General features: G+C 32.3%; 1 protein-coding gene across 1 annotated transcript; it reads right to left on the bottom strand.

Annotated features, from left to right (window-relative positions):
* Positions 1 to 570: 570 nt before the first annotated feature.
* On the bottom strand, positions 571 to 26,826 carry LOC126837151 (uncharacterized). Its single transcript, XM_050570980.1, has 16 exons — positions 26,410 to 26,826; positions 22,767 to 23,120; positions 21,837 to 21,967; positions 21,518 to 21,754; positions 21,322 to 21,447; positions 20,832 to 21,007; positions 19,137 to 19,323; positions 18,947 to 19,054; positions 18,721 to 18,857; positions 17,516 to 17,606; positions 17,307 to 17,426; positions 12,199 to 12,279; positions 9,823 to 9,951; positions 7,611 to 7,733; positions 7,019 to 7,097; positions 571 to 6,189 (listed from the first exon to the last, which is right to left on the bottom strand). The coding sequence occupies exons 1-16, from the start codon at positions 26,747 to 26,749 to the stop codon at positions 6,047 to 6,049; spliced, it is 2,562 nt and encodes an 853-aa protein (XP_050426937.1). The 5' UTR covers positions 26,750 to 26,826; the 3' UTR covers positions 571 to 6,046.
* Positions 26,827 to 27,876: the final 1,050 nt, after the last annotated feature.

Here is a 27,876-nt window from a genome sequence, read left to right as displayed (position 1 = left end):
AAAACTGCTTATTGACCAGTCAACATATTCAGCGAATTATTCTCCGTGCAAAAAAATGATAACATTTATGATGTATGTTGCCATTTAAGTTTCAAAAATTGATAAAGCCAAATGATAAACGTTTATTTTTATATTACACAGTTATTTATATTTTATGGTGTTCGTCTCGTTCAGACTTAATACAAGTACCACATTCAGTTTTAGGTACACCGTAATAGTACATGTGCTAAAATTTGGAAAATACACTGTCAGAATTTTTTTATTTTATAATAATTGTTCGTTTATTAGCCATATTGTATCATATAACATTAATCAAAATAAAAGTTTTTTTTTGTAACATTATAATAATAATAGTAGTAATAATAATAATAATAATAATAATAATAATAATATAATTATGTTTTAATAATAAGTTCAACAAACAACAATGATATAGTTACAAAATAATTTTGTACAAATATAATAATACTTAAAATATTATTATTATTATGTTTGTGTGCATTACTATATATGTAGTAGTATAGGCGTAAATATTATAGTGCACGAGGAGAAAAGGAGAAAAGTCTAGTTTTTTTTCTCAAAAAAATGTAGTTATAATAATTATATAATTTAATTAATTAGTATTAAAGCAATGACACGCGCGCAAACAAAAGGTTTTTTTTTAATTTAAAATATGTAAATACAACAATATATTATTCAAGACAGAAATATCGCTTTGAACTAGATATGCAATCTATAATGATTATATTATATTTTACTTAAGTAGAAGTAACCAGGTACGTTTTATACATTTATAATATTGTATAAACCTTTTAGCAAGCACTCAATGTTTATTAGTGATTTCCAACAATTTCTCGACTTTGAATTATTTTAAGCAAAAAACCAACGACTCTCCGCCTTTTCACCCCGGCAATAACTTCTCTTTTCAATGCAATTCATATATTATTATGGTCTATAATATAATATTTTCAGCAACTGGTAATGTTATACATTTATAATAATAATAGTAATAATAATAATAGCTGTACGCGATTCCAATGCTGACTAATGTACATAATATTGATGTATTATTGTGTTATACACGAAAATTGTCTATGAAAATTAAAATAAAAGATTATAATAATAATGATTTAATTAATAAGGCGTACGAGGTAAAGCCTTTGTTCTCCAGTCAATAATACTTCTAGAGGATCGTACATGTATTGGTCAACTCTAATATAATAATATATTATTAACTATACATATGTATACAACTATAATAGGTATTTATTATTATATCTTCGATTGACAGTCCCTCAACCGGTTAATAGAATTGGACTTTCGAATGAGTATTATTTGAATAAATAGTTTAACACAAACGTATTCGAATTATTTGATTTGTGATTTATTCGAATACAAATATTACATATTTTGTAGTTCAATTATACGTTGTTCGATTTGTTTCACTTGTTTTTCGTTACTTAATCACATTTTGTCCAACTCTATCTGTCGAGTCCAATTTTAGTCAAAACGAGCTGTTTTGGATTCAGAAAACAAAATCTGGACTTGACCGGTTAGGAACGCCCATCAAAATGATGTATATTGTATGTTTTACCGTCAATGTAATGTAATTCAATTCAGCTAGAAAGGAATTTTTTACCCCAAGACGGCCTACATAATTTAACAACTTTTTTGGACAAGATTATTTTTAAAAAATGGAAATATTTGAGTGTACAATAAAAACGAGCGTATATGTGATTTAAACGTTTAGAAAATGTTAAGCAGATTATGGTGTACTGGTTGTCACCCAGTCAAAGCGTAGAACAATATTATAATATGAGATGAATTAAATATGTTCTGTACAGAACAAAGACTGGTTTCAGTCAGAGAGTTGTCAAAAACTAGAGTTTTTTTTATCCCGACCCAGTTAAGTCGGGTAAAAAAAGAATTAATAAACCTAATAAGACCCATCACCCATTATTTTGTCTAAAAAAAAACCTCTAAATTTCTTCAAGGTTGATTTTTTCCCCAGTTCCATGGTTATATGGAACACAACATTTTCCCACAGTGGTTGTTATAGGGCAAATTATTTATAAAAAAATTAAAATGTAAAATAACTTAATAATCGAAAAAAGTTGAGAATTGTAGGTAGGACAAAAACCGGTATAAAATAAGTATAAACAATAATGGGGGGGATGACTAAGGTGAACCTAATTAACTACGGTTGAATTTGAAAGATGTGAAAACATTGAAAGTTAAATTCATTAACTTAATGTCAAATACAGAAAAGGTTTAAAACAAAATGTTTGAAATCGGTTATTAAAAACGAATTAAAATAATTATTTTGTGGTATTCTTTACAATTAAATTGTTTAATACTAATACAGATATATAGTGGAAAATAGTCCACATGCGTCCCAAAACTTATAAACTAAATTAACCTAACCTAATCTAACTTAACTTTACCATACCTATGTACTTCGAATAAATCTGTAGTACACTCCAGTGTCAACTGAATTAATTTTAACTTACAAAACGTTTTCTAAAATTTGGTGTTTTCTCGATCCATCAAGAAGCATCAAATTTTACTAAAACTACAATCGATCACATTCATATTTATCATTATATACTCCAAAATAATCGCCTACTATTAAATTCGAAACCAACTTACTAATGTCCAATAATGTTAAAATAGATAATCAATAATTAAGTAAGCAGGCGAAGTTATTTTTCCACTTGTGCATTTATAACCTAACAAAATATGTAAATGATGTTTTTAAAAATGACCTGAAAGGAAAAAAAACCATTTTGAACCCTTAAATATTTAATCGATTCGCTAGGAAAAATGGACATAAAAATTCAAAATAATAAATTTAATGGCTTTTATTTAGGAAAAAATACATTTTGCGTCCGATTTTCAAATCCGCGATTGAAATAAAAAATAACGTTCACTAATACAAAAAAACACAAGGTACCTACTGCATGTCAAAGTACAACTTAAGTGGATTTGGGCAAAATTGAAATAATATAATAAATAATGACGTTTAATTCGACGAATAAGGTATTTGTTCTTAAATAATAGATGGCTTTTTATCCATCGAATAACTTAGCAAACCTTTAAGGGTAAAATATATTTTATTATTTATATGTAAACTATTATCTTAGATAATAAGACATTTGTATTTTAATAAATTATAAATGAAAAGAACGAAACAAATACCGAATACATTTGTGATGAATAATAGAATAATCAATTATGAAATAATAGCTTATATTTTATTTATCACTATATTAGATAATATTAAAGGAATTATTCGACTTATGCCCAACCTATTCAATATAATGAACCGGTATTAAATAATAACCATTCCTAATTATCTTACATATGTATAGATTAGGTATCGTCAGTTGTGTGTTTGTATGGGTAACATTATATTCATTTATTTAACCCTTAATAATTGTACTCATATCCAGGTTTTTGTACATTTACATTAACGGTAAAACAATAATATACATTAATAATATTGTACGTGGAACACGTACAACTTATTATCCTTTTTTTTTTTTAATAACAGTCTTGCGAATTCGCCGTTGGCTACTGTACTATTAAGTAAATAGTCATAGGAATGTACAAGTGCATAAGGCAGTAAGAAACTTAAATAATATAGGCATAACCGGAGATGAATAGGTTTAACATTTTCCTACCAAAATCGTTTTAATCCGATTTGGCGAGTGTAAAATGTGAATAGCTATAACTAAAATTAACGTCTTAATCTATAACTGACAAAAAAGACAATTTTTTACTGTCATAGATCTGATATCATTGATCCATTGACGTTGTTAATATTTGTAGTTAAAAATGAAAATTCGGAATCTGTCTATTAAGTGTGAGGTGATTGTGTGCAATAAACAGTTGTGTGTGTGAAAAAGTAAGACACAGAAAGAGATAAAAAGTGAGAGAAATGTAGTGTACAAAACGTGGACGGTGTACGTGTTGAATGGTATGTAATTTATGTTAAATATATAATATAATTACGTTTATACATTATACATATTTATATAAGATAAACACATTGCACCGAAATAAAATAAAATAATCATCAGTCAAATGTCTTATAATGTAATTTAAAATATTTGTTTTGGTGGCCGAACGTTAAAATACCAAATAAAGTATATTGCCCGATAACAAAAAAAATTATTAAATTAAATTAAGTTTGTTAAAATTTAAATGATCAAGCAAGCACAGCCGTTTGCACTGATTATCCATAAAATCTAAGGGTAGTTTAACAATTCTAAGAAAAAATAAGTTTGACTAGACCCGAGACACCATTTATAAACCCGAATTGCATTAATAATTTAAATACAAATTAACAACATGATTATTTAAACTAAAAATCGATTGAAACAAAAACATGAAGAATAACTAAAAAAATGTTATGAACGAATTTAAATAAATGATTAAAAATGTATTTAAAAATATTTTCATTATTTTCGAAATAATCTATTAAATTAATAAATGTTGAAACGGTCTTTCAATAAAAAAAAATATCTAATTACAATTGATGCTAAGATTAATAGTTGAAGTGGTGGTAATTAAAAAATAGTTTGAATTGTTATTGGTGTTAGTGAACAAAATGAAAAGTTGCACTTATGAATCCTAAAATACAACATAAAAGTTAATGCAGTTCAAAAATATTTCACCCGTAAAACGCTTTTTTTTAACATTTATGCTTTTAATGTAAGATTATTTTTATAACATCTATTTTCGGGACAGTCAAATTGTAAATTATAATTAAATATAATATTGTACCGTTTCAAACAATTATTTTATCATTTACAAACAGTTGTTTGGTACGTAAACAAAAATTACTCAAGACAAGGCTAAACTTTACTTGAGTACAAACGGCCATAAATGATGAACTACACTTAGTTTTAAAGGAACTTTAAGCGAACGTGCGTATAACCCGACAAACTTAATCGTTTAAAGTAAAAACAAAAATAGTTGATTTGTTTTGCTCAACGTGTTGTACTAATTATTGTGTGCTGACTGTTTGTATATATATTGTGTTTAAGCGCTCTATTTGCTAGTTACTTAGATTCTTTAAAAGTTACCCGAAAACCAACTCGGAGCAATCAACATAATATTAAAATGTTTCCCACTAATGAAGCCTAGCACATATCAGAATCAATATTGATTCGATAAAATATAAATAAATTATCATGTCACAAAGGGAAGGCGTTTGATTGGTCAAATTTATGAACTTAACTCAAATAGATTAAAAAACAGATCAAGCAAGTGGTCAAGTGACAATTAACGTCCTTCCTCCTTACATAGTTCATCAGTCCCGTCTCCGGCCTTTATTGTGATATATCATATTATGTAACTAAGGGATACAAATTCTGGACTTCTAATTTATATAATATATTATAATACAGAGTCAATTAACCTAAATTAAATCTATTATACTAAATAGGTACTATATGTAATATATAATGTAGCGTTCTATCCGTTATTGTACATAATTATAACAATTTTTTAGTACCTAATATTAATTAATAATATAAATTGTGGTAAATACTAGAGTTTAACAATATCGGGGCTCTAGCTGGTGCCACTTAACATACATTAGGTCAAAAATACATGAAAAATATTATCATATTAATACATTTTTTTAGTGTAGTTTTGTAATCCGCAATCGAATAAAAATAAAATTCGAGTAAATGCAAACCGTTCGATGATAATAATTTATTATGGTAATGTACATGGTGTAGTGGTAAAATAATACAATAATATAAAATAATGATGTAGGTATGCAAGTTCAAAATGAATAAAAATATTAAATAAATAAATAAATTTGTCCACGAAATAAAAAAATAATAACAATAATGAAACGTTCAAACGAGAACGACGGCAAAAAACCAATAATTTTTATTTTTTTTTGAAATTACAGCGTTGGCGAAAACCGCAGTGACTGTTTTATGTTTATCCAAAAATATGGGCTATGTAGGTACCCAAAAACGGATATTTTTTCAAGACAGTTAACACTTATAAACTACTCACAGTCTGGTTAGTTTTCCATAAATATCAGCGCAGTCGGTTTGGGTTCCAAATTCGATTTCTTCGCCTCGACCACGAGAAACTCGATTTCCGACTTATCAGTTTGTGCGAACGATTCAGCGATGAGTCTGGCTACTTCTTGATGAGGCATACCTGCACACGACGGATAGTAGAGAATGGACATTTTTCATTATTATTATTATCATTACAAATTGTCGTAGAAGAAAAAACGTGGAAATAACCTAAATACCTTATATACCTAACAAGCCACGTGAAGGGTCAGAGAATTCCGTGGTTTGGACACAAAATGAGAAGAGAAGAAACAAATGAAGTTAGGGCGTCAATTCAAAACAAACCAACAGTAGGAGAAGACCCAGAGACCGGCCAAAGAAACGGTGGCTGGATGGAATGTGCCAAGATCTGGAGAGATTAGAAAAAACGGATTGAGAGGAAAGGGTCCAAGATCGTGATTATTGGAGGTCGGTGCCATGAAAAGGCTACATGAAAAAAGAAGAAAGAAAAATAAATATTTATTACTACAAATGATTTCAAAATCATCACACGTTTGCACATGGGATACATTCTCTTAGTATGTTATAAATGATTTGTTTTTCTCAAATATTTCAACTAAAACGTTGGGAGTTGTAGAATGCCAATCATTCCATACATTGAATGATATGGAAATGCACACAATGTATAGAATGCTATAAACTACTACTGCACTTATGACACCTGTGCACTGCATCACATTGATTTGTAAGGGAAAGAATGATAATATGGAATAATTTATTTCTCAAATCTTCAGTTTACTAATAAATAAAACACAAGTTTTATTATAGAGAACACATTTTAAACAACCTATACATTATTTTATGCACTCCCTCGAATTTTAATTTGACTTCTAAATATTGTCAGCGTTAATAAACGGTAATTAATATAGCAACAGTTATGACTTATGATGAAATTAAAATTGGTATATTACCTTCGACTTTTTGTCCGTCGACTTCCAGTATAAGTTGTCCGACTTCCAATCCTCCAGCTTCGTAAGCAGCGCCGTTTTCCTGTTGATATCAAACTTAAAGTAAATGTTGCACACTACTTATATTTGATTAATGGACAAAGTAGAAGGGGAATTGATTTCTTTCAAAATGTAGTTTCAAAGTGCCTAAATAAAATCGTTACTTTTTCGATAAACTACATTTTAATGTTAAAATAATAGCAAGAAAAATAGGACATATTCAATTTGTCACATAACATTTTATTTTTTGTTAATATCTTCAATTGATAGTAACAATAATCAATAATATGTCAGTTCATTTGTTTATAAGCGATACATATCAGTTTTGTGACTGTTAAAATAAAATGATAATATTATGTTAACCTTTTTATGTTTTAAACTATTATGAAAAGTTGTTAAAAAATTATTACAATTTTATATGGTGCTAAGTTAGCACTGCTAACAAAACAGCAAGTCCTTATACTCCCTGTACAACTAGTACATTTTCTAAATGAAAACAATTACACAGTTGTAACTATCGGTATACAATTGTTTATTCTATCCCATAAATACTCACGTGTATGTTAATGATTCTAGGCAATAAGTGTTTGGTGTTGATACCACCTTCGATGGCGATTCCCAGAAGCGGTTTGATTTTCTTAACGGTTATCCGGAGATTGCCTTGCTGGTCCAAAGTAATCTGTTAAGAAACGCAAGTGATACTTTGTCAAATAGGTATATTATACAAATATTATTAAATCATCTTGCAGCCAAAATTTTAAATATATAAATATATTAATATACATGGAAGGCCGCATCTGGAGCCCTAGTACAAATTGCATGTATATTTATTGAATTTGATTTGCATAAGTGTTTTATAGTTAAATATTATTTTTAAATTGTATATATCATTATATTTATTTTTAAATAACCTTATTGTGCTAAACGACAACACCGGTAGTCACAATATAATAACATTTTTATAATATTCACGGAAAGTATTTCAATATCAATTAAAAAAAAAATTGTTGAGGCTTGGTATAGAATAAATGGAAAAAGTAAAATTTTTTAAAATAAGTTATTTATAATTTAATTTTTTTTTTTTTTCAAAACAAATATATTTTTGAGTATCATAGACAAAATGTTTTCTAAAACAATTTTGCGTTCAATACTTAATGTAAAGTTTTATAATTATATATTTTTTCATGTTTCATATTTAAACTTCTATGAAAACGTTTCTAAAATATCGTTGCACAAATAATTATCAAATAATCTTTTTTCAAAATCGTACATAGTACAATTGTACTGTATTAGCTTTCACTATTCTATTTACTATTCTGGTTTTATGTTTTTTTAATTAGATCAAACACATTTTGAAAATAATATTTTTGAAACGTTTAATCTTTTCCTTTAAATTATTTTAAAATATTTTTAAACAATTAATAGGATTTAGTTGTTTTCTATACAAATCGTCATTAGCTTACAAATTAACACATGTCTTTATTTTTTTAGCTAATAAGTAATTTGGAAATCAGGTATATTTTTAACTTGGGTGCGAAGTAATTTATTTTATATTCGCCACAGATTAATCTGTGACGTTTTTGAGTTAATGTATTCGCAATGTCCCAATTTGAGTGGTGTAAAAATCTTTGCCAGTTCTGAAGTCCATAAGGATTTATTTTCAGTACTTATACTTAGTCTTCCCTCGAGTACGCATTCAAAGTAACGCCGTAGGCTGTAAATGGCGATTTCAAATGGTCTTTTCTTTATCTCTTGATGAAAGTCCTTTGAACGTAAAATATGAAATTGGAAAATTACATTTTGATGAAAAAAATGGATTTATTTTCCTGAGCTTTTATACTAGCATGAAAATACCACGTTAGTGTAATACACTTTTAAGCTGGCTCGACAGTTTTTTTATTCAAGGATTCTGAATAAATTAGTATAATGTTAAAGTATAAAAAAAATAGCTTTTTTACCCATTTCAACCTGAAGTAAATACCTACTCTGTAAAAATAGGCTATAATAGGTTTTTCCAAAGTTAATAAGCTTACATGTCATATGAAATAGGATTCAAATAGAATATGATAAAAGCAAAAAGAACGTTTCCGTAAGGATTTCATCAAGATTAGGTTTTTCAAAAATCTACGTAGGCTATAAATCTGACAATTAAAATAAATATACTAGTAGAATATTTTTTTGATAGTTTTTTTTCTAGTTATCAAATGTTTTATTTTATACGTCAGTTTATGCATTTAACTTCAATATTAATAGTAAATTATTTAACGTAAGCAAATACAAATACTTTTATACTTTTATCTTCCTTTATTTTAAGCTTAAAAAAATACAAGTATCTACCGTTCTTTAACCTTAAAAAATTAATTACTTGAAAAATTCGTCTGGGGACAAGTGCATTTATAACGATAACTAATGGTATATTTATAATATGATCCACCTATATAGTAAAAACAAATATTTGGAAATTAATATGAATATTACTGTTGTATGAGAAGTGAATAATATTTTTTACAGTGTTTCTTCATTAAAAAGCATATTATAAATGATTTATGAATGAGTTCAGAAAAAATAGTAATTTTTCACTAAAAACAACGGCAAATTTTTTTTCAAAAGCTGTCTTTTATAATATATTTAATGACGACTTCGCAAAAAAACAAAAATGATAAGTGTAATTCATTCTTGGGTTAATTATTTCACGATGAATAAATTGCATGTTTTTTTGCGGTATTATAAGTTTGTTTAAATAAAAGTAATAGGTAGAATATCCTTACTAATGAATCGTTGTGCGAAGAGGAACACGAAGGCACGTTGAAACCGCTTTCTCTTCGCCGGTAACAATCGTCGTCGTCCATTGGTTCGTTATTACCGTCGTCATAGGATCGTTGTTTGCCGGATAATTGCTTAAAAAAACACAAGCAAAATACATAATCAATACAACTGATTTATATACTAATAATAGTACATAATTAATATTATGCCAAACACTGGACAACCGCTTTTGTGGTCGACGCAAAAACACTTGAGTTATTATAATATATTATATATATATATTAAGCACCAGGCGATACTATTAAACATTATGATTACCTACACAACAGCACACACAATACACAGCACAGCACAGTACACAGAATGCGTTTATATCAAAGACCAGTTTTATCCGGAAGCGCTTATACCTATTTTTATATATAAATATATATTACTTTTCTATACCGTTATTATATTATGTTGATAAAATATTGTTATTATATTATTGGGTAATAGAAATTGAAAATAAAAATAAAAACCTTTTTGCCGGTCGCGGCGCGGCAGTAGGTATGGCACTTTATAAAACGCCCGACAAATCGAGGATTAGGCAATAAACTTACAATCGTCCTATTCTCTGGATAAAATGACTCGACGATAAAATACAAAAAAAAATAGCAGTAATAATGAAAAAAACCACTAAAAAAATCATAAAAAAACCTTAATGTTGTAACCTTGAATTTTTATTACACTCGAACATAAACACATACCAATTACCAACATTATTAATAGGTGTAATCGTTAGTCGTTACAGCGGTACACATAAGCACGTCGAATCACTATAACAACAGCAATGACAACAATGATAAGTGATAACGCTTACTACCGGAGAAACTAAACAACAAAAACGACTTCACCCAGATTTCATTCAATATAATATAACACCTGTAATAGTATAGGTAACGTATATAAATAATAAAATGTATGTTAGGTATGCAGGTTTTTTAAGCAAAGCGATAGTCGAAGACATTATTGTAAAAATAGTACACAATATAATATATCTATAAAACAGCGTTCAGACTTCAGAAGCTGCGCACATATAAACAAATATCAATGTTTTGTTTAAAATTGACGAAAAAAATATAAAAATTAAGACTTACTAGTGGTAATGTATAGACTCTTACTTTTACAGTGTACAAATTGTCAGTTACCGCATTAGGTAACGACCGGACCGAACTTTCGACTCGACTTCTGATCGGTTAAAGTCGTTTAAAAAAATTATTTCTAAACGATTAAAATGTACGATTTGTATAATATTATTATCTATGCTAACGTGTGTGATGATTGGATTATGACGGATTTCAGAGGTCAGTGGCACTTATGATTATTAGGTACCGTTTAATTTAAGAGATTGAGACGTTAAAATTTCAAAATTGTTTTTTTTTATTATGCTTCAACATGTATCATTCCGCATTCGTTTATTACATAGAACGTGATAAAAAAGTAAGTCGAGTCAGTACACGGACAGTGTGCATGGACGTTTGCAATAATAAGCTTAGGGTCGTGCTAAAAAAAATGTAAAACAAATAAAAGTTGTTCGTCGGTCGAGGTTGTTAAAGTTACGAGTGGACTTATGTGTACACATTTAAAACAAAAAGAAAAAGTAAAAGGTGTATAGAATAAATTATTCAAAGGGGAAAACGAGTAGGCGATAGAGTGATTGTTAGTTGCATATTGAAGAGTGTCGACGGCGTTGAAACAATATGTCAACATCATAATAATAACACTAATATAAGTGTCATGAAGTGCACTTATAGAGTATGTAGAAGAATAATAAAACTATTTATTCGATTTTTATTTTTTCGTATTAAAATATATATTTTAATTTATGGTGGTCTCAAGTAGCGGTCGACTAAAAAACAAAATACAAAAACAAAAACATGCTAAAAACAATACATGTTATTGCGGCTTGAATGTGACACAAAAAAATCCATTAACACGATATAATATTCGGTTAACCATAAAAACTACGGTTTTGTTTATAAGCTCTAAAAAAAAAATTAAAAATAATAACATAATATGAATATTATTGTACTGTATGAATAGAAAAATAGAACAATGACTAAAAAAAAAATTGTAGAGGCGACAATATCAGATATAATAGTTATATTTTAATATTTTGTAGTAGTATAGAAAATATACACAAGTCTGGAAAAAAAAATAAGACGGTCTTTAATATTTATATTGTTATGGTTTCTATACTTTTACTATAAATAAATATACATATATATTTTTTTATATTATACTAAAAAAAATGATAGTGTATTATTTATATAATACTCTAACTACTTGCTTCACATACAACAACTAAATGGAACTGAAACATTTAAACGGAGACTTACTAGAGAACTTCCATAGTACCAGGATTTCAATTTTTGGGTCCATCCCCCTAAGTGGGATCGCAGTCCCTCCAAGTATCCGCTCTGAAAGCATTAGTATAGCTTAAAATAGAGTTTATGAATTAATACAAAAAAAAAAAAAACATTGATTGGCAATATATCTCGACTTTTTGTTCTTCGTATTAACAATAATAAATTACAACTTATATGTTATGAATTATAAGTATACATCTCTAAAAATTATCATATACCTAACTTTAATTATATTTTACTACATACATAACATTGTTATTGTTAGGCTCTTAATGACCAGCTGTATAATATGTACATTGTACATCATATTTGATGGTATGAGTGATATTTTCACTATATGAAAATCCAAAAGGTATTATGTACAAATAATTGATAATAATCCAGAGACAGACAAAGCTAGATATATTAATAATACATATACTAATGTACAGTTTTAACACAACTTTACAGTACCAATCGATCGCTACTCAAAACCAACAACTCAAAAGCCTAGTTTCGCGTTTTTAGATAATGTATATTATACATAATATATTTATTAGCAATGATAATTTACAAAATAATTGTTGAATTTAATTTAAAATTTTATGAGATTTTACAAGTGCACTTCGGTTGTATCGTTACAAGTTTAGCCGACCGAGTACAGAACATTTAATTATACAACGAACGCGTATGACACTTGCCCGACTATGCTTATAATACACTCGACTGTTGATCTACATAATTTATAATATTTACACACGGACGTTCCTTTTTCGTATCGACTCCTGTGTAAAAGGCATGTACATAATTTAGCACCACTCACATGTGAAATGTACCAAAATTGATCTCCCAGAAAGGTTTGATTGAAAAAAACCCATTACCGCGAGCCATGTTTCATAATATGCAATAATTTGATAACCAACACCAGACTCGATACAACTGGGATGCTAAACGTACGGTTAATTCGAAATTAAAGCGAATTGACTACTGACGACGGTGTGTACTCAGCACTGTGTACACATTTCACCAGGTGGCAAAATTAGTACAAATGCAAATGTGAAAATTTTGCATTCGATGGCACCAATCTCTGTGTAAAGGACAGACCACATCGCCTGGCTACATTTTTAAAAAATATTCCCTGTAAAATCAACAGACAACAGTCCACCGTACTTACACACACACACATTTATAATTTGATTTAAACGTAAACATGTTTGTAACGTGGACATTTTCGCGTCATCGACACGAAATCTATTAGTACACGTTTGTTATGTAACATTATGATCATTACTCGATTTCGTTCAATCGCGTGTTAACAAAATATGTTAAACTACAACTAAATGTTGACAATTATAACATTTTAATCATCATGGTAGGGCATTTAATCTTGACGGTTATGTGAATCCGTAATGCTATGATTCAATGTTTTGCCGTGAAGCGGGAAAAATATATTATATTTTTTCCACCATTCAAACGTTATAGCAAAACAGGCTATACCTATTTAAGATTTAAAAGTGTGTGTAATTGATTTTTTTAGAACTTTTTGAAAGTGGAGAAAGAGGGGATTTTTAGCTTAAAAATAAATATTTATGGTGGAAAAAATGTAGTCGCTTATCAACGGATAGGTAATGTTTAACCTTTACAGCGAAATATTCAATAAGCAAATATTAAATTTTCTCAGCATTTTAAAAAAAAATATTAGTAAAATTCTCAAATTTTGGACAACACGAAAAAACTAACTTTTTAAACTATTTGGTATTTAGCGTTTTTGCCACATCCACTGAAATATATTTTAGATTAAGCCTAAAAAAACGTGTTCCTTTTATCTTTATTTTGGTGATAGTGTAAAATATAAACATTTTATACATTGGGTTTGTCTCGTTTTAAGATGATATAAAACAACCCTATACAATTACACAAGTGGATAATATGTTAATATTTAAAAAAAAATTCGTTCAAATCTCAGATAACACGGGATGTCATTAAACAATTATGACCGTTTATACCTAGCCGAACCCTGGCTTGGATATTTCGAAACTTTTTTAGGCTCACAAACATATATCAGCATAAAAACTTGCTTAGCCCTTGAGTAAGACTTTTTTTATTAAAATGCTGTGGAAGCTTAAAAGGGTTTTAAAGATTCGGAAGCTTCCAAGCTCCCTAATCGCTTTAGAAAAGGAAGGGGACAAAAAGGATCTGGTCGGACCTACTTAGGGGAGTAGAAAAAGAGGAAATGCATACAATTAAACATATTTAATGTTTTGCCGTAGGTAATCGTTTTGAATGGGGGCTAATGATTAAGGTTGTCGCGTTCGTACTGTCAGTGGTGAGCAAGAAGGTAACTCCGATTATTATCTGTCAATTGTAGATAAGCACAGATGCTCTCAAAAGCTATTAGCTTTTCGTATTCTTGCATTCTCTCACACATCGAGACACCACGTAATAATAATGTGTTACATTTCTGGAAACGGTTTTTGACGACGAGTAGATCCCAAGGTGGAGCCACAAATCTGATGTGTCAAGCTTAACTTATAAGGCGTCAAATCGTCAATTATTACCTGTTGTCGGAAAACCGTCAAAATCCAATTAGAATAACCTCAATGGGTAGCCTTACGCAACGTCCTGTGTTCCGTACAACAATGTCGTTGGCATACGGTTCAAAGGCTTCATCCCGACTGTACAATATATGTTAGAATAATTAATAATCAACGCAAAAGATATTTACCAAAATATTTCATCGTTCCTGTTTGTTGAGTGTGTGTGAAGCACAACGAATACCTCTAAACGATAATATGACATACACGAATATCGTTACACTGACGAAACGTTTTCATAGCGTTTTATTCGTCTGTCGGTCGGCGGTTTTTGTAATTTTATTGATTTTTTTATTAAGTATTATATTATTTACAACCGATATAAGCACGTGCATAACAATAGTTATTGTAATGTATATATTATTATATTAGAGTGGTCCTTTTTTGAAATTGGTAGAATTTTAATGAAGAAACGTATCCATCTTGGTTCAAAATGGATGAAAAAAGACCCCTAAAGTTCCTGATCTCAGTTTTGATGTTAACACGGGCCGCAACTGACTGTGCAAGCACGAAATTAAGGGTTAAAGTTGGGGTTTTCGATAAAATAATAGTGTAAACAAAAAATAAATTATTACACGATACTTTCTGTAAAATCCTCTCACAAAATGACATCAAATATTTAAAAAAATGTAATTTTCCTTTTATATCGTTTTTTTAAAAAGTCTGCATTTTCAAAATGTTGAGTGACAATCAGATTACAAGAGGATTCTGTAAGAAATATCATTGAAAAAGTATTTTTTTGTTAACACCATTATTTTATGTGTATAAAAAAAAAAAGGTGTAATAACCAACTTTTATTAGAAAAAGTGCTATGCCTCATGGTTAAAATCAAAGTTTAGATCAGAAACTCTAGAATCGTTTTTTATCCATTTTGAATCAATTTTGGGGGTGTTTCTTTACCCAAACCTAAAAAAAAGACCACCCTAATATTCATATAATAAGCGGTGACAATCGCAACAAAAGCGTCTAGACGTACATAGTAATATATGCGGCGAGGCAATACTTGTAAGTCATCGTCATCCGTCAGGTCGCCGGGGCGAATTTATTGCATAATATAATTAATTTCGTCGCTTGAATTAGTAACTCTTGAGTTGTAAACTAACAATCGAATTTGCATCGTAAACGAATTACTTAATTGCGCTAACAACTTTATACTATTATCAATTATGGGACATAGAACGCCGGCATATCTGATTGTCAGAGGCAATGAACGATGTAATATGCGAATCCAAACGACAACAGCAACGGCTAAGACTTTATAGCTACCTGAGACAGTATGAACATACAGTTTGTGTCACGAAGGTTAGAAGAATAGGAAGAAACGAATCGAATCAAAGATTTGCCGAGCCTTTATTGTCGACTTAAGTCTAAGTTTTTTGCCTAATGCATCGTTAAATCAAATTGTGTTTAATTTTTTTAAGTAAAAAGTGTTTATAAATTTTGATCGCCCTTATTTGGAATTTTTTAATTAAAATAGGTAAAAAATAAAAAATATTTTATTATATTTCGTGCCGATTGTCATGGCATTGAATTACGACTGATTGAACTTAGAATCCGACCGAGTGTACTCTAGCGACTCAAAGGTTTCCACGCTGTATAGAGAAAACGGCTTACTTTGAAAATGATTAAGTGAAAGTTACAATACAATTCGAAGTTACATGGTATGATTTAGAGTCAAAAAACAACCCTTAGGAACGTATCAATGGGTTAAGGAATTCAGGCGAATTGCGTCGTTTATTTGTCATTAGTCTTTTTTTTAAAATAATATCTCTGTTTCGCGAAGACTTCTGAACTGCTTACAGTACTTTTTTTTAGCTGCCTGCGAGGGACCTATATGGCAACTTTTCAGGGGAATGTTGTGCTATTAGCAGAATTGAGTCACGAAATAAGTCACGTTCCAAAAGTCTATTATAAAAATGTTGTTTTGCGTCAACCTATACCATTTTTTTGAATCGTGCGAGCTTATATTAAGGTTATTTCCAACAGAGATAGTCGTCAACGTCTCGTAAAATCGATCTCGTAGCAGTTAAGAGTAAACCGAGACATAAGCGTTACCGCATCTTTGTATAAAAAAGAAAAATTTGAAATCGCAAGCGCATAGCAATGGGTTAGCTGTCTTCTGGGCCGCTCGCATTGGCTAGCTATTAGCTGTATGCATTAAAAAACACACTGGAAGTGTTAAACATTGCCCAAGTTTTATGTTGCTACCCTTCTACTTATCTGATGTCAGGAAAATTAGTTAGTTGGCTGACATTACGCCTGATGGACGGAAACGATAAAAAAATGCTCTACAATGCCACAGCGATTAAGAGCTCATATTTACAATCAAGTGTATTTGCAGTACATATAATATGTCAAAAATGTACATAATATAATATTACACGTCACATATATTATACACGACGTTTGTATAGTAGATCTAGAGTACGAATCGATTTGTCTAGATTATCTGTTATGGTAAAGAATGAAATGTATACGAATAAAACATATCAAGTGGTACATTACCGACGACCGGGTCATGTGGGTGTCATCGTAAAGAGACGAGTTCCTGTGCGAATAGTTGAGGTCTGCCATGTCGCTGTGGTACTTCCTGGGCAGTAGTTCGGTTTCCAGGTCACCGTAGTCCTAAGAAAAAACAAAAGAAGTCGAACCTTATAGTGTCGATGAAACGCAATGCGTCTAATACAAATTTTAACAAACGATGATCGCCTTACCTGATGGCTAAACTCGAACTCTCCGATCTCCATGTCTCTGTTGCGGCTGTTGATTTTCATTGGAGAACGATCGACGTCCATTTTCCTCTCGCTGACAAATAAGAAACACAATTTAAAGATACCCACCTCACCCACGCCTAACCATCATAAAGTCTGATTTAGACTTGTTGGGGCCAGAAGCAATTTATGAAAAATGTAGCTACTCTTTCCCTTTTACACCGCAGTTAACATCGACTCCTCTCTTAACTATATTATTACCAATATAATGTGACTTGACCTCTACAGAGGCCATAAGGCATAAACACTTGCCTATTGTACCTAATTGCAAATCTACTACTAGTTCACCCTTTATCCTTCTTATGAAATAATATAATGTAGTGCTCCAGCAAGGGAAATGGTTTTTCTTTCTTCTTGTCTTAAAAGTTAAAAAAAGTAATCATATAAGAGTTTTGTTTTTCATTTACCCAATAAACCCATGAACCAAATTTCAGGGCAGTGAGAATTTCCATAGAAACTTTGATTCTCTTGGTTGATTTGGCAATGAAAAAACTGAACTCTAATGATACGTTTCTACTATCAGATAACGCCTTATTTTAATGTACATTTAGAATAAAATTACTTCACAAATTCGCCTTGTCCACGTTTGTACCACTTTCGGTAAAATGACCCAAGTGCATTATGTTTTATGGATGTATCAAGATTTTGCATCAATGTCAATCTCTGCTTATAGCGTTTAGTTTTTCAAGTCCGAAAAACATCAAATTTTAGGAAGTTTTCTTTAAACTCGGAACGGAAATTAGTGAACTTTTTTCAAATTTTAAACCACTACAGTACTGACCGCATGCATTTGCTGATGGATAAACGTGCTATTCGAGTAAGAATTCGTTGTAAAACCAATTTGCAACTTAAAATTAAACGAGCGATTGGTATAAACAAAACGCCGTATTTATTTCCCCGGATGGTTCGCTTCTCGAGGGGAAAAAAGAGTAGATACAATGTCAGCGGTGGATTATTATCGCTCTCGCGGGATTACACAAATTATTGGGAAAAAAACCCCATTAAAAAAAATAATAGTACCATGATTTAATTACGAGATGAGTTTTATTTAAAGTTTATACAAATTATAGCAAAGGCTATATTAATTTCTGTTGCCTTCACCTCTCCCTATCTGTAAATTGACTTAATAACCACGGCGTTCAGTTTACCTGGAAAGGCTCCTGTAGCTCTTAGTCGGGTAATCCGCAGAGGCACTGCGGATCATGTCGTCGCCTTCGCAGGTATAATCATCGAATCCTTTACTCTGCGCCCCGGCCATGGTTGAGCCGAACCCGTCGTCGACGTCCTACAAACGCAATAAGCATGCCACCGACATTTAAAATAGTTATATTAAATTGAATTAACAACACGGGACCGTTGACAGCAAACCCTTACCCTACAACGGGGTTTCCTCGATTCCCGTCCTCTCCTGTACACCAGCTGATCGAAACGGTCCTTGTCCGAATGACCAATGAGTTCTCGCAGTTCGGTCAACAGCGTAAACTGTAAAAACCGAATAACATATTATGTAATCCAACCAAAGAAAAAAATAAAGAGGAATTTATATGCTCAGCAATCCAATTACCTTATCGGTCGTATTGAGCAATTCGAAAAGTATTGTTATAAATGCATCGATGGACATTCGAGAACACGAATATTCGTCCAAGTAGTATCGCAACGTGTTGAATTCATTTTTCGACAGCAAAACCCGGGCCTTCTCTTCGACCATCTGAGAAGCTGCCGAAGTTCCCAATTTCAACGTGTTGTCGGTACTGCAAGAGAACATTGACATATTATAATACATTTTCAAAAAAATAAAACAGTACCTTGTCGCAAGCCTACAGTAATTATATTATAAATTATATAAATATAATCGTTTAAAAAAAACGCTTCGATGCGAAACACTAGATAATAAAAATCGGGCATATTAAATATAAATATATAATTAATAATTTTTATGGACAATAAATTTGTATGTAATCGTGTCACTTGACTTATGGAGTTTTTTGAATTCTGACTCGAAAAAGTCTATAACACGCCGTACTGTCGACGGGGCGAGATCGAGACGAGCCGTTGTAGTGTCATTCGATAAGTCGGTTTAAAGTCTCAAATGCATTGTCTGAATTTCGCTACACGAGACGCCTGAAGGGGGAGGGAGGCCGTGCAAAAGATGTTGTCATACCCACTTATTCTCTTAAAAATTACTGGCTCAGTTTACGTGTAGTTTTTTTTAATCTTTAGATAATTTCTCGAGAAAAGACAGCAAGGCGTTTTCACCTAAACATCTGCCGCTGTACCTCTGACTTTTATTTTTTGCTATTCTAAAGTATTATAAGATTAATAAATATTTTTTCATTTTTAGTATTTTTCAGGACAAAATATTTTACTTTTAAAACTTAAACGGTTACGTTTGTATTTAATTTACTTTTTAATTTTAAAATAAATTAATCAACATTTTGACTGGTCGACAACCAGTATTGGATAATTACTTTTAAAGTTATTAAGGTTTAAAATTTAGGGTGGTAGGTAGAGTGCGATTAAGTAGCGTGTGTAGATAAAAATAATATTACATCCCACCCTTCTTTCCGTTCTTAGCTTTAACTATAATAACTTTAAAAATAATTACTTAAAACTGGCCATCGACCAGTCAAAATTGTTGGTTTATCATTTATTTAAAAAGTTGATAAGACTCTAGAATTTAACAAAAAAGATCAAAATTTTAATATCATTGTTTAATACTGTAAAATAACATTAACCGAAATGTCTTCAAAATTATTTTCCAAAAAAATAAGTGTCTTCCGTTAATTAGATGAGCTTGTTACATGACAAAAATATAAAATAACAACATTTTTTGATCTTAAAAATTACCTTTTGGCTACGATTGCTGACCTAAATGAAATTATCGATTGGGTAATTAAAAAGTTAAGTGGGTCCAATTACTAAACAAACACATAATTTGTAAAACCAATTCATTCACAGGCGCGCTTCGAAGTTTAAGAAACTGACATGATATTCGATATTATTTAATGTCTGATCCACTAAAGGTAGGTATATGAACAGCAGTGAAATAATCAAGATTTTAGGAGGTTGATTGTGTCGAGTAAATTAAAACTAACAACTCTATCTCAACGACAATTAAATTTGTTTCGATATCGTTGTTAACCTCACTTACTTCTATCAATTAATTCTACATAAACACGACTCGAAACAACTCATATTGTTTGGACCACTGTACATTACTTTACACAAATCTAGATTTTCTAGCAGTTATTAGACTTACTTGTCCAATGAACAGTTCCAAGTGTCGGTATTGTATGTGGTACACAAGTGGGGTACTTTGCCGACGTCTCTCACGGTCAGCGTCATGTGATTTTGAAATTTCAACAGATTGACCGCCTCGTCGTGGGACACGTTCAAAAACGATTGACCGTTCACTTCCAGGATTTGATCGCCGACCTGATAGAAATTTATCTTATCTCGTTAGTATACTTGAATGGTCTCATGCAAGAAGGTATATAAACAATTAATCAAGGTATATAGTCAATTTGCGAGCATGTTAATTTTTTGGATTTTAGGAAGTATAGCAATTGAAGCAAAAAATGACCTTATACACAGTGCACAATCTCGTTTTTTATTTTTACGCGAAAAGGTATCTAAGTCTTATCTAAGTTTTATTTCCTCTAAATATGCTTCGATGGACTAATGTTTATTCTGCATGAAACGATTCAATTATTGAGTTGACGCTCAACACTACATATGTGCCTACTCACCATAAGTCCGGACCGGGAAGCCACGGAGTCGTTGTCTATGCCCGTGATAAATATGCCCAAGTTGTACTCGGACCCGCCCCTGATCATCAGGCCGAGACTCTGACCGTGTTCTATCACTAGTTCCACCTGGAACACACGTTTTTTTTTTTTGTATCACCATGGTATCCGGTTTAACCTGGCCTCGGTGTGTACTTACTTTTCGGATTTTGTCCTTGGACGACCTGGTGTACGACCATTTCGAGTACGGAGAGTTAGGCTTGGAGTATTCGAGCGGCGGCGACACCGGTTGTCCCTTTCTGTTGAGCCACGAATACGTCCGGCGCATCCGCCACTGGTCTTCCAAGTTGCCGCTCTCGCCTTCGTTTCTGTTTACCTCTTGGGGAAGCAGTGGACACTTGACCGTCATGGTGATCTGATTGTACGATTTTAGGATCTATGCGGCGGACAGTGTTCAAAGACAACGTAAGTTTAGAACGTCAAAGACGCGGTGGATATTATACGTGGTCGATGATTACCTTTAGAGCTTCGTCGTGCGATATGTTGGTAAACGGACGACCGTTCACTTCCAATATAGAATCTCCCGGCTTCAATCCTACGCTTTCGGCTATGCTGCCCTCTTCCACCCGTGATATATACACGCCGACATCTGTACAAAGAGATTCGAATCGCCGTTAGAATAGTGTAGACACGGAAACAATAAAAACCGAATGAGGATATATATAAGGTCAGAGGAGTAAAACGTGTAACTGTGATTGATAAAATCTTTATCGATGGTTCCTCCCTAGACCCTCTTCTAAATTCAAGTGCACTTCGTGTAGATGATGGATACAAATACAAGCAAATAAGCTAGACCAACTATGGGTCAGGACAATTAGGCCTTTAGTGCAATCATACGCCAATGGATATTAAAACTCAGCAGTGTTTAATACAATTTAGGGCAATGAAAACCACTGGCCTTGCATTTTGAGGTTTTACATATTATACTTTCACATAAAAAAATTCCTAGGGACTACGTATTATGTTAAGGACAGTCATTTTTTATGGGGACAGAGTTAACTTCAAAGCCTTATTACTGCGCTTTTGATCTAATAGATAATTTTTAAATTCCGCTTACGTAAATATGGAAATAAGGAACGTTGAAAGTATTGTTTATTCCAAATAACCTGTTCTCGTTTTATTGTCAGCACACGACGCTGAATATTTGTCTCAAAAATGTATTTTTGAAAATATCCTCTCTGTCTATTAAAAGAGAAGCACAGTCGGTGGATGATTGATTCAACTCGTGGAAAAATATCGTTTAACCTATGTTTAGTTGTGAAAACGTTGTAGACACTTTAATTTTTCCCCAGACGTACACAGTGAGTCTAGAGTAAAAGTCTAGAGAATAAGGAAACTATTGGAATAATATACAGTTTCATTCTAAAACATGCTGCTGATTTACTCACTTGACTCGTCGACTCCGCCCTTGACGCATATCCCAAACCCTTGGTTGGACGGACTGCCGCCTGTCGTGGGATTCGGCCTGGACATGGATATCGTGCGTACGCTGAGGTTGTCGATGTGAGTGAACGTCGATGGGGTTTTGTGCGAATAAGAGGTGCTGGGCCCGTGAGAATTGGACCGGGGTGGCGGTTGTACTTTGACACTACTAGTCGCATGGTATGACGACGATTGAGGCATGCTGTAGTTAGGCGGAGAAAACATTTTGAGTACTTGTTCTGGGGAGATGGGTCTCTTTTTCCCGGAATTTCCACGGGAACCCGCATTGTTAGAACGGTTACCACCACTGCTACTAGTGCCTGTGAACCAATCCCGAGTGGACAAATTAATCGAAATAAAAAACAAATTATATAGACGTATAGAAATTATCTATCACAATAATAAAGAGCAAAATCCAAAACGTAATATTGAGAAAATTCCTAATTTCAAGTTTCAAACTACTCATTATATATATATTTATTTATTTATACATAATATATATATATATATATATATATATATATATATATATATATATATATATATATATATATATGTAAACGGGCTGGGCCCAGTAACATTGTTTAAAACAACTTAGTAATTTTGAGGACAGTTTGTGTGGCCATTGATAATAATTTTATACTCGCATAAGAACTTCAAATCATTTATACTCCTGGTAGCTAAACTACTTATACTTAATTTATCAAATAACGGCTTATATTTTAAATGGGGTTGACGTGTACTACCTCATTTGTATGATATAAATGGATGAAATTTATTTTGGAAAGCTTCGAGGCTTTGTATGTATATGAAAATTAGTAGATGGTGACTTTCTACAGTATGGTCAATACTGTTGAGTTACATTCTAAAGTAGAACGCAATACACTCTGTTCCAAAAGAGAGTAACCAGCGCAAAAGCTAAAACACGTTAATTTCTGCTACGCCGGCGAACAGAGTATAGTGAAAAATACAATGATTTCAAGGCATCGGGATTAGTAAAACTTTACAGGTCCTATTTATAAATTCCAGTGAAGATGACTTTTTTAAAATATTCAAATGTTTGTTGGAAGAGAGAGAGTCGAGTCAAATGTAACGCCTAAATCGCGATTTTTAAACAAACGTTGAAACACAATATTATCTAAATGATATTTACTGAGAACTAGAGTACAAAATCTGAAAAAAGACGTGACTTCGCATTTATCTAATTTATCGTTAAATATTGTTAACGATCAGTTATTGTGTTTACATCAAACTGATAAAGAATTTAAATAATTTTGTTGTAGAAAGACTTAATCAGAAGGTGATTTTATTTAACGAAATATTTGCATGTCATTGGCGAAAATTAATCTGTGAGCGTTAGAAAATTTTAACCATTAACGGACAAGATAACTGGTAATGGAGCTAAATGAGGAACGCCTGACAGCATATAAAAAGGATCAAATTGAAAGTTCTTAAACTTAACGATTTGCTTTCTGTCCGTGATATACGAAAGCAACCCCTAAAAAAAAAAAAAAAGTATCACGAATTGTAGTAGAAAGAATATTATTTGAGAGAATAACGTGGCTTCATTTATAAAAGGTCTTGGCAAATCCTGTCTTCTACAGTATTACAAAAAAAAAAAAAACTACTCAACTAATAAAATTGTATTGAACCGTCGATAAGAATGTCGAGGGAGGTTAGCACGGGACACTACACAAACAATACAACGGAAATCGCATCTTCAATCTATTTATCGGGTGCATTTATAATTTCATAAGGTTTGTTTGAACGTACGTCGACAACAACACATACACGAACAGTGATTATATTTTATTAAAACTTAAGTCCACACACTATAGGCATCAAGGACCAGTATGAAATAATATAAAATCTGGGTCAGCACTTAGAATCGCGTTGCTCGCCAATAACGAAATTATTTTTTGCCTCGAGGGATGGTACATTTGTATGATAATTACAAATCCCTTTTTAAATGAATTATTCATTTTAAATCCAACACGAATTATTTCAATCAACGAGCAACTGAGATTGCAAATTATTATTTTATACACGACGAGTAAAACCTAATGACTTCGTATAGAAAACGTCTCAGCCAACGCCAGTGAACGTTAATTAATTTATTATGTAACGCCGTGTTTATGATGTAACTATAACTTTGTTAATTTGGCGAATAATTTAATCGAACATTCCCAATTAGCGTTAAGAACACAACAGATTTAACATATTTGTTTTAGCTGTCTCGAGACAGCTAAAAGCTTGAAAGAGCTTTCAGAATTTCTTCGGTTTGATCCTAATTGAATACCCTTTAATAATCGAATTTTCTATAAGTGTTAAATTTTGTTAAGTAAAAACTAGTGCGTTAAGTGTTGGCTCGCCGCTCTCGAATTTTCCTTTGATGTCATTACAAACTGTCATCTCAAAGAGTAATTATTTAGTGATTCTTCCTCAACCACTACACAAACGCTCATAGTCGATTATGTTACAAATTTTAACACGAACCTTCCTGCCTGTCATCTTCCAGCTTTTATAAACGTTTCAACATGTCGAACAAAAGGGAGTGGTTATTTTATTATAAACCACTATGCATTCTGTGAATTTTAATAAATTTGTAGCGCCTTTCTAGTAGCTAGACCCCTCGAAAACACCGATTAAGCGAGTATACTCAACAGATATCTACATTCTACACATATAGAGATGGATAAAAAGTATCAAAGTATAATTGGTACAATACTAATAAGTCTCAATCTATTAAATTCATCGGTTATCTGAATAATTAATATATATGAGCCGTCGAGAGCAAAAATGGTTCAAGTCACGTTTGTACACAAACAGTACTTGCAACACCACCAGACGACAATTTTACCTTCATTCTGTTTCCTGTGAAAGAGGTGTAAGCCTAGCTTAGTGTGTTTTCCGCTAAAATGACAGAAAAACGTAAATACTGGGAATCGAATGAAGAAAGTGGATTGTGCAAAAATGGTGTGAATCAGACATTTTGATTCGCACAACTTCCGCTCAAACGCAACTATATTCCGTTTCTTCTGATGAATTATTATGACCTTGCCTATTTTGTGATTAATCATTTAAAAACACTTATGATGTAATTTTTTCTTAAATTTCTCAATCTTTTTTCACTCAAAATTGATATAATTTGAGATGAATATTAGTACATACTTGGTGTAAGTATTTTTGAACAATTCATAAAAAACGTCAACTGCAAAAATGGTGCAAGTAATTCGAATAGTACATAAAATGGTACCAACAGTACCCATTTATAGAGTGAAAACAATATTGTGAGTTTTAGATACGTCCATTTAGTAGAGTAGACCAATAAAAAGGCTAATTTTATTAGTAAACTGTTCTCTACAGCCTTTCTAATTTAACCTTTTGTTTCTGAACTTTGAACTTTCGTGACTTACACCACTTTCGATATCGATATATCAGTACAGACTACGGATGTTGTATCTTTTATCGATGCTCAACTCGGTACTCGTAACACGAGTAATAAAATGTATAGATTACAAGGCAATAAGCATTAGGACTTTGTAACAAACTTCAAATGGTATTTATAACGGTACTTCGAGACTTTATAGTGGTGTTGTTTATAGTTACCGGGGTGACTGGATGTGCTAGACGATCCGGCCGACGATTCCCTAAGGTAAGTTGCTCTGGGAGGTGGCGGGGGAGGAGCGGCCACAGGCGGTTTCTCTAGTATCGTGTAGGACGTGCCCGGGGGCGAATAGTATATGCCCGTACGCACTTTGTTCTTGTTCACGTTGTTCTTGTTCCGGCCGTAATGGCCCATGACGTCCTCAGCTTCGGCCGCTCTACTGCCGTGCCCTCCCCCTGCTGTCCGGTCACCGCCACCTCTACGGTCGTTGCTACCACCGCGGTCACATCCGCCACTGCGGTCATTGCCACCACCGCGGCCACAACCGCCACTACGGTCCATGCCACCACCGCGGTCGCAACCACCACTACGGTCGCCACCACCGCCTCGGCCGCCAACATTACCTCCACCTCTACCACCGCCGGCGCCGACGTTGCCGCCGCCGCCGCCGCCACCACCATTTCCACCGCCGAATCCACCACCACCACCACCACCACCACCCCTCCTGCTGTTGGGATTTCCACCGCCTCTTCGTCTGCCATCACTGAATCCACCTCCACCTACGCATCCACCTGCACCAACACCAGCGCCGCTGTTTCCACTAAAGCCCCCGCCGGTTCCACTATAGCTTTCCCCTCCGCCAAATCCGCCTCCTCGTGCGCCGCTTCCGCTGTTGTTGCCACCGGGTCCGCCACCACCGGCAGTCCTGTTGAACGGCAATGGCAACAGCCGATGGCCCGCTCGTCCTGGTTGTGGAGCAGCAGATCCACCGTTCCCAGGACCTCGGCCCCATCCTCCGAGCATTATTCTACGGCCACCATTACTCGATCAGAACACTCGTTACGCCTGGACATGATCTGTAAAAAAAAAAACGGATGAGGTGTAATTAAAGTACTTTACAATTATTGTTATTAAATAATTTACATATTTGTCGTAGCTACATTTTCTTGACGTATACTGTTATAAGCACAAGAGCGAAAGTGACACAAAATTTCTTATTATATCATACAGTAAAAAAACAAGTAAGAAGTAACACACTCTTGCTAGATTCCCAAGCAGCAGGGGTATACCAAAAAGTTAGATGATTATGTGTCTAAGTCCACTCATCATCCCCCTCCCCCCAATTGGCAAAACAAAAACGAATTAATTATTAGATTTCATTTGAACCATTATTAAATTATATAATATAAGTTATCCTAATTTATTAATTACAGTAATTAAAACATAAAATAACGTTTTTTTTTAATGTTGTTTGTAAACTTATTTTCAAGATAAACATATTGGATGTTATTTACTGGTAACTTCCTTAACTGTTAACAGCATACTTTACAAATAAAATACGATATGAAAAATTCAGGTTTTCACTGCATTATCTACAAGTAAATGTTATTCAGTTCTTTAATGTATTTTATCTTAAACAGACCATTGCATTTTTATGGTTTTCATAATAATTAATAGTTTATAATGCA

The sequence above is a fragment of the Adelges cooleyi genome, unplaced genomic scaffold (assembly GCF_023614345.1).
Source record: "Adelges cooleyi isolate 19-005CV unplaced genomic scaffold, UGA_ACOO_1.1 ACOO_flye_CR_arks_rails_tigmint_CR_PRNA_247, whole genome shotgun sequence".
Classification (NCBI taxonomy): domain Eukaryota; kingdom Metazoa; phylum Arthropoda; class Insecta; order Hemiptera; family Adelgidae; genus Adelges; species Adelges cooleyi.
This window is presented reverse-complemented; position numbering and strand designations above follow the sequence as displayed.

Coding starts and splice junctions, on each gene's coding strand:
- LOC126837151 (XM_050570980.1), bottom strand. CDS start 26,749: ATGGACCGTAGTGGCGGTTGTGGCCGCGGTGGTGGCAATGACCGCAGT. Junction 17,427..17,515: donor AGTTCGAGTTTAGCCATCAG/GTAAGGCGATCA, acceptor GTTTTTTCTTAG/GACTACGGTGACCTGGAAAC. Junction 9,952..12,198: donor GGTACTATGGAAGTTCTCTA/GTAAGTCTCCGT, acceptor TGTTTTTTTAAG/CAATTATCCGGCAAACAACG.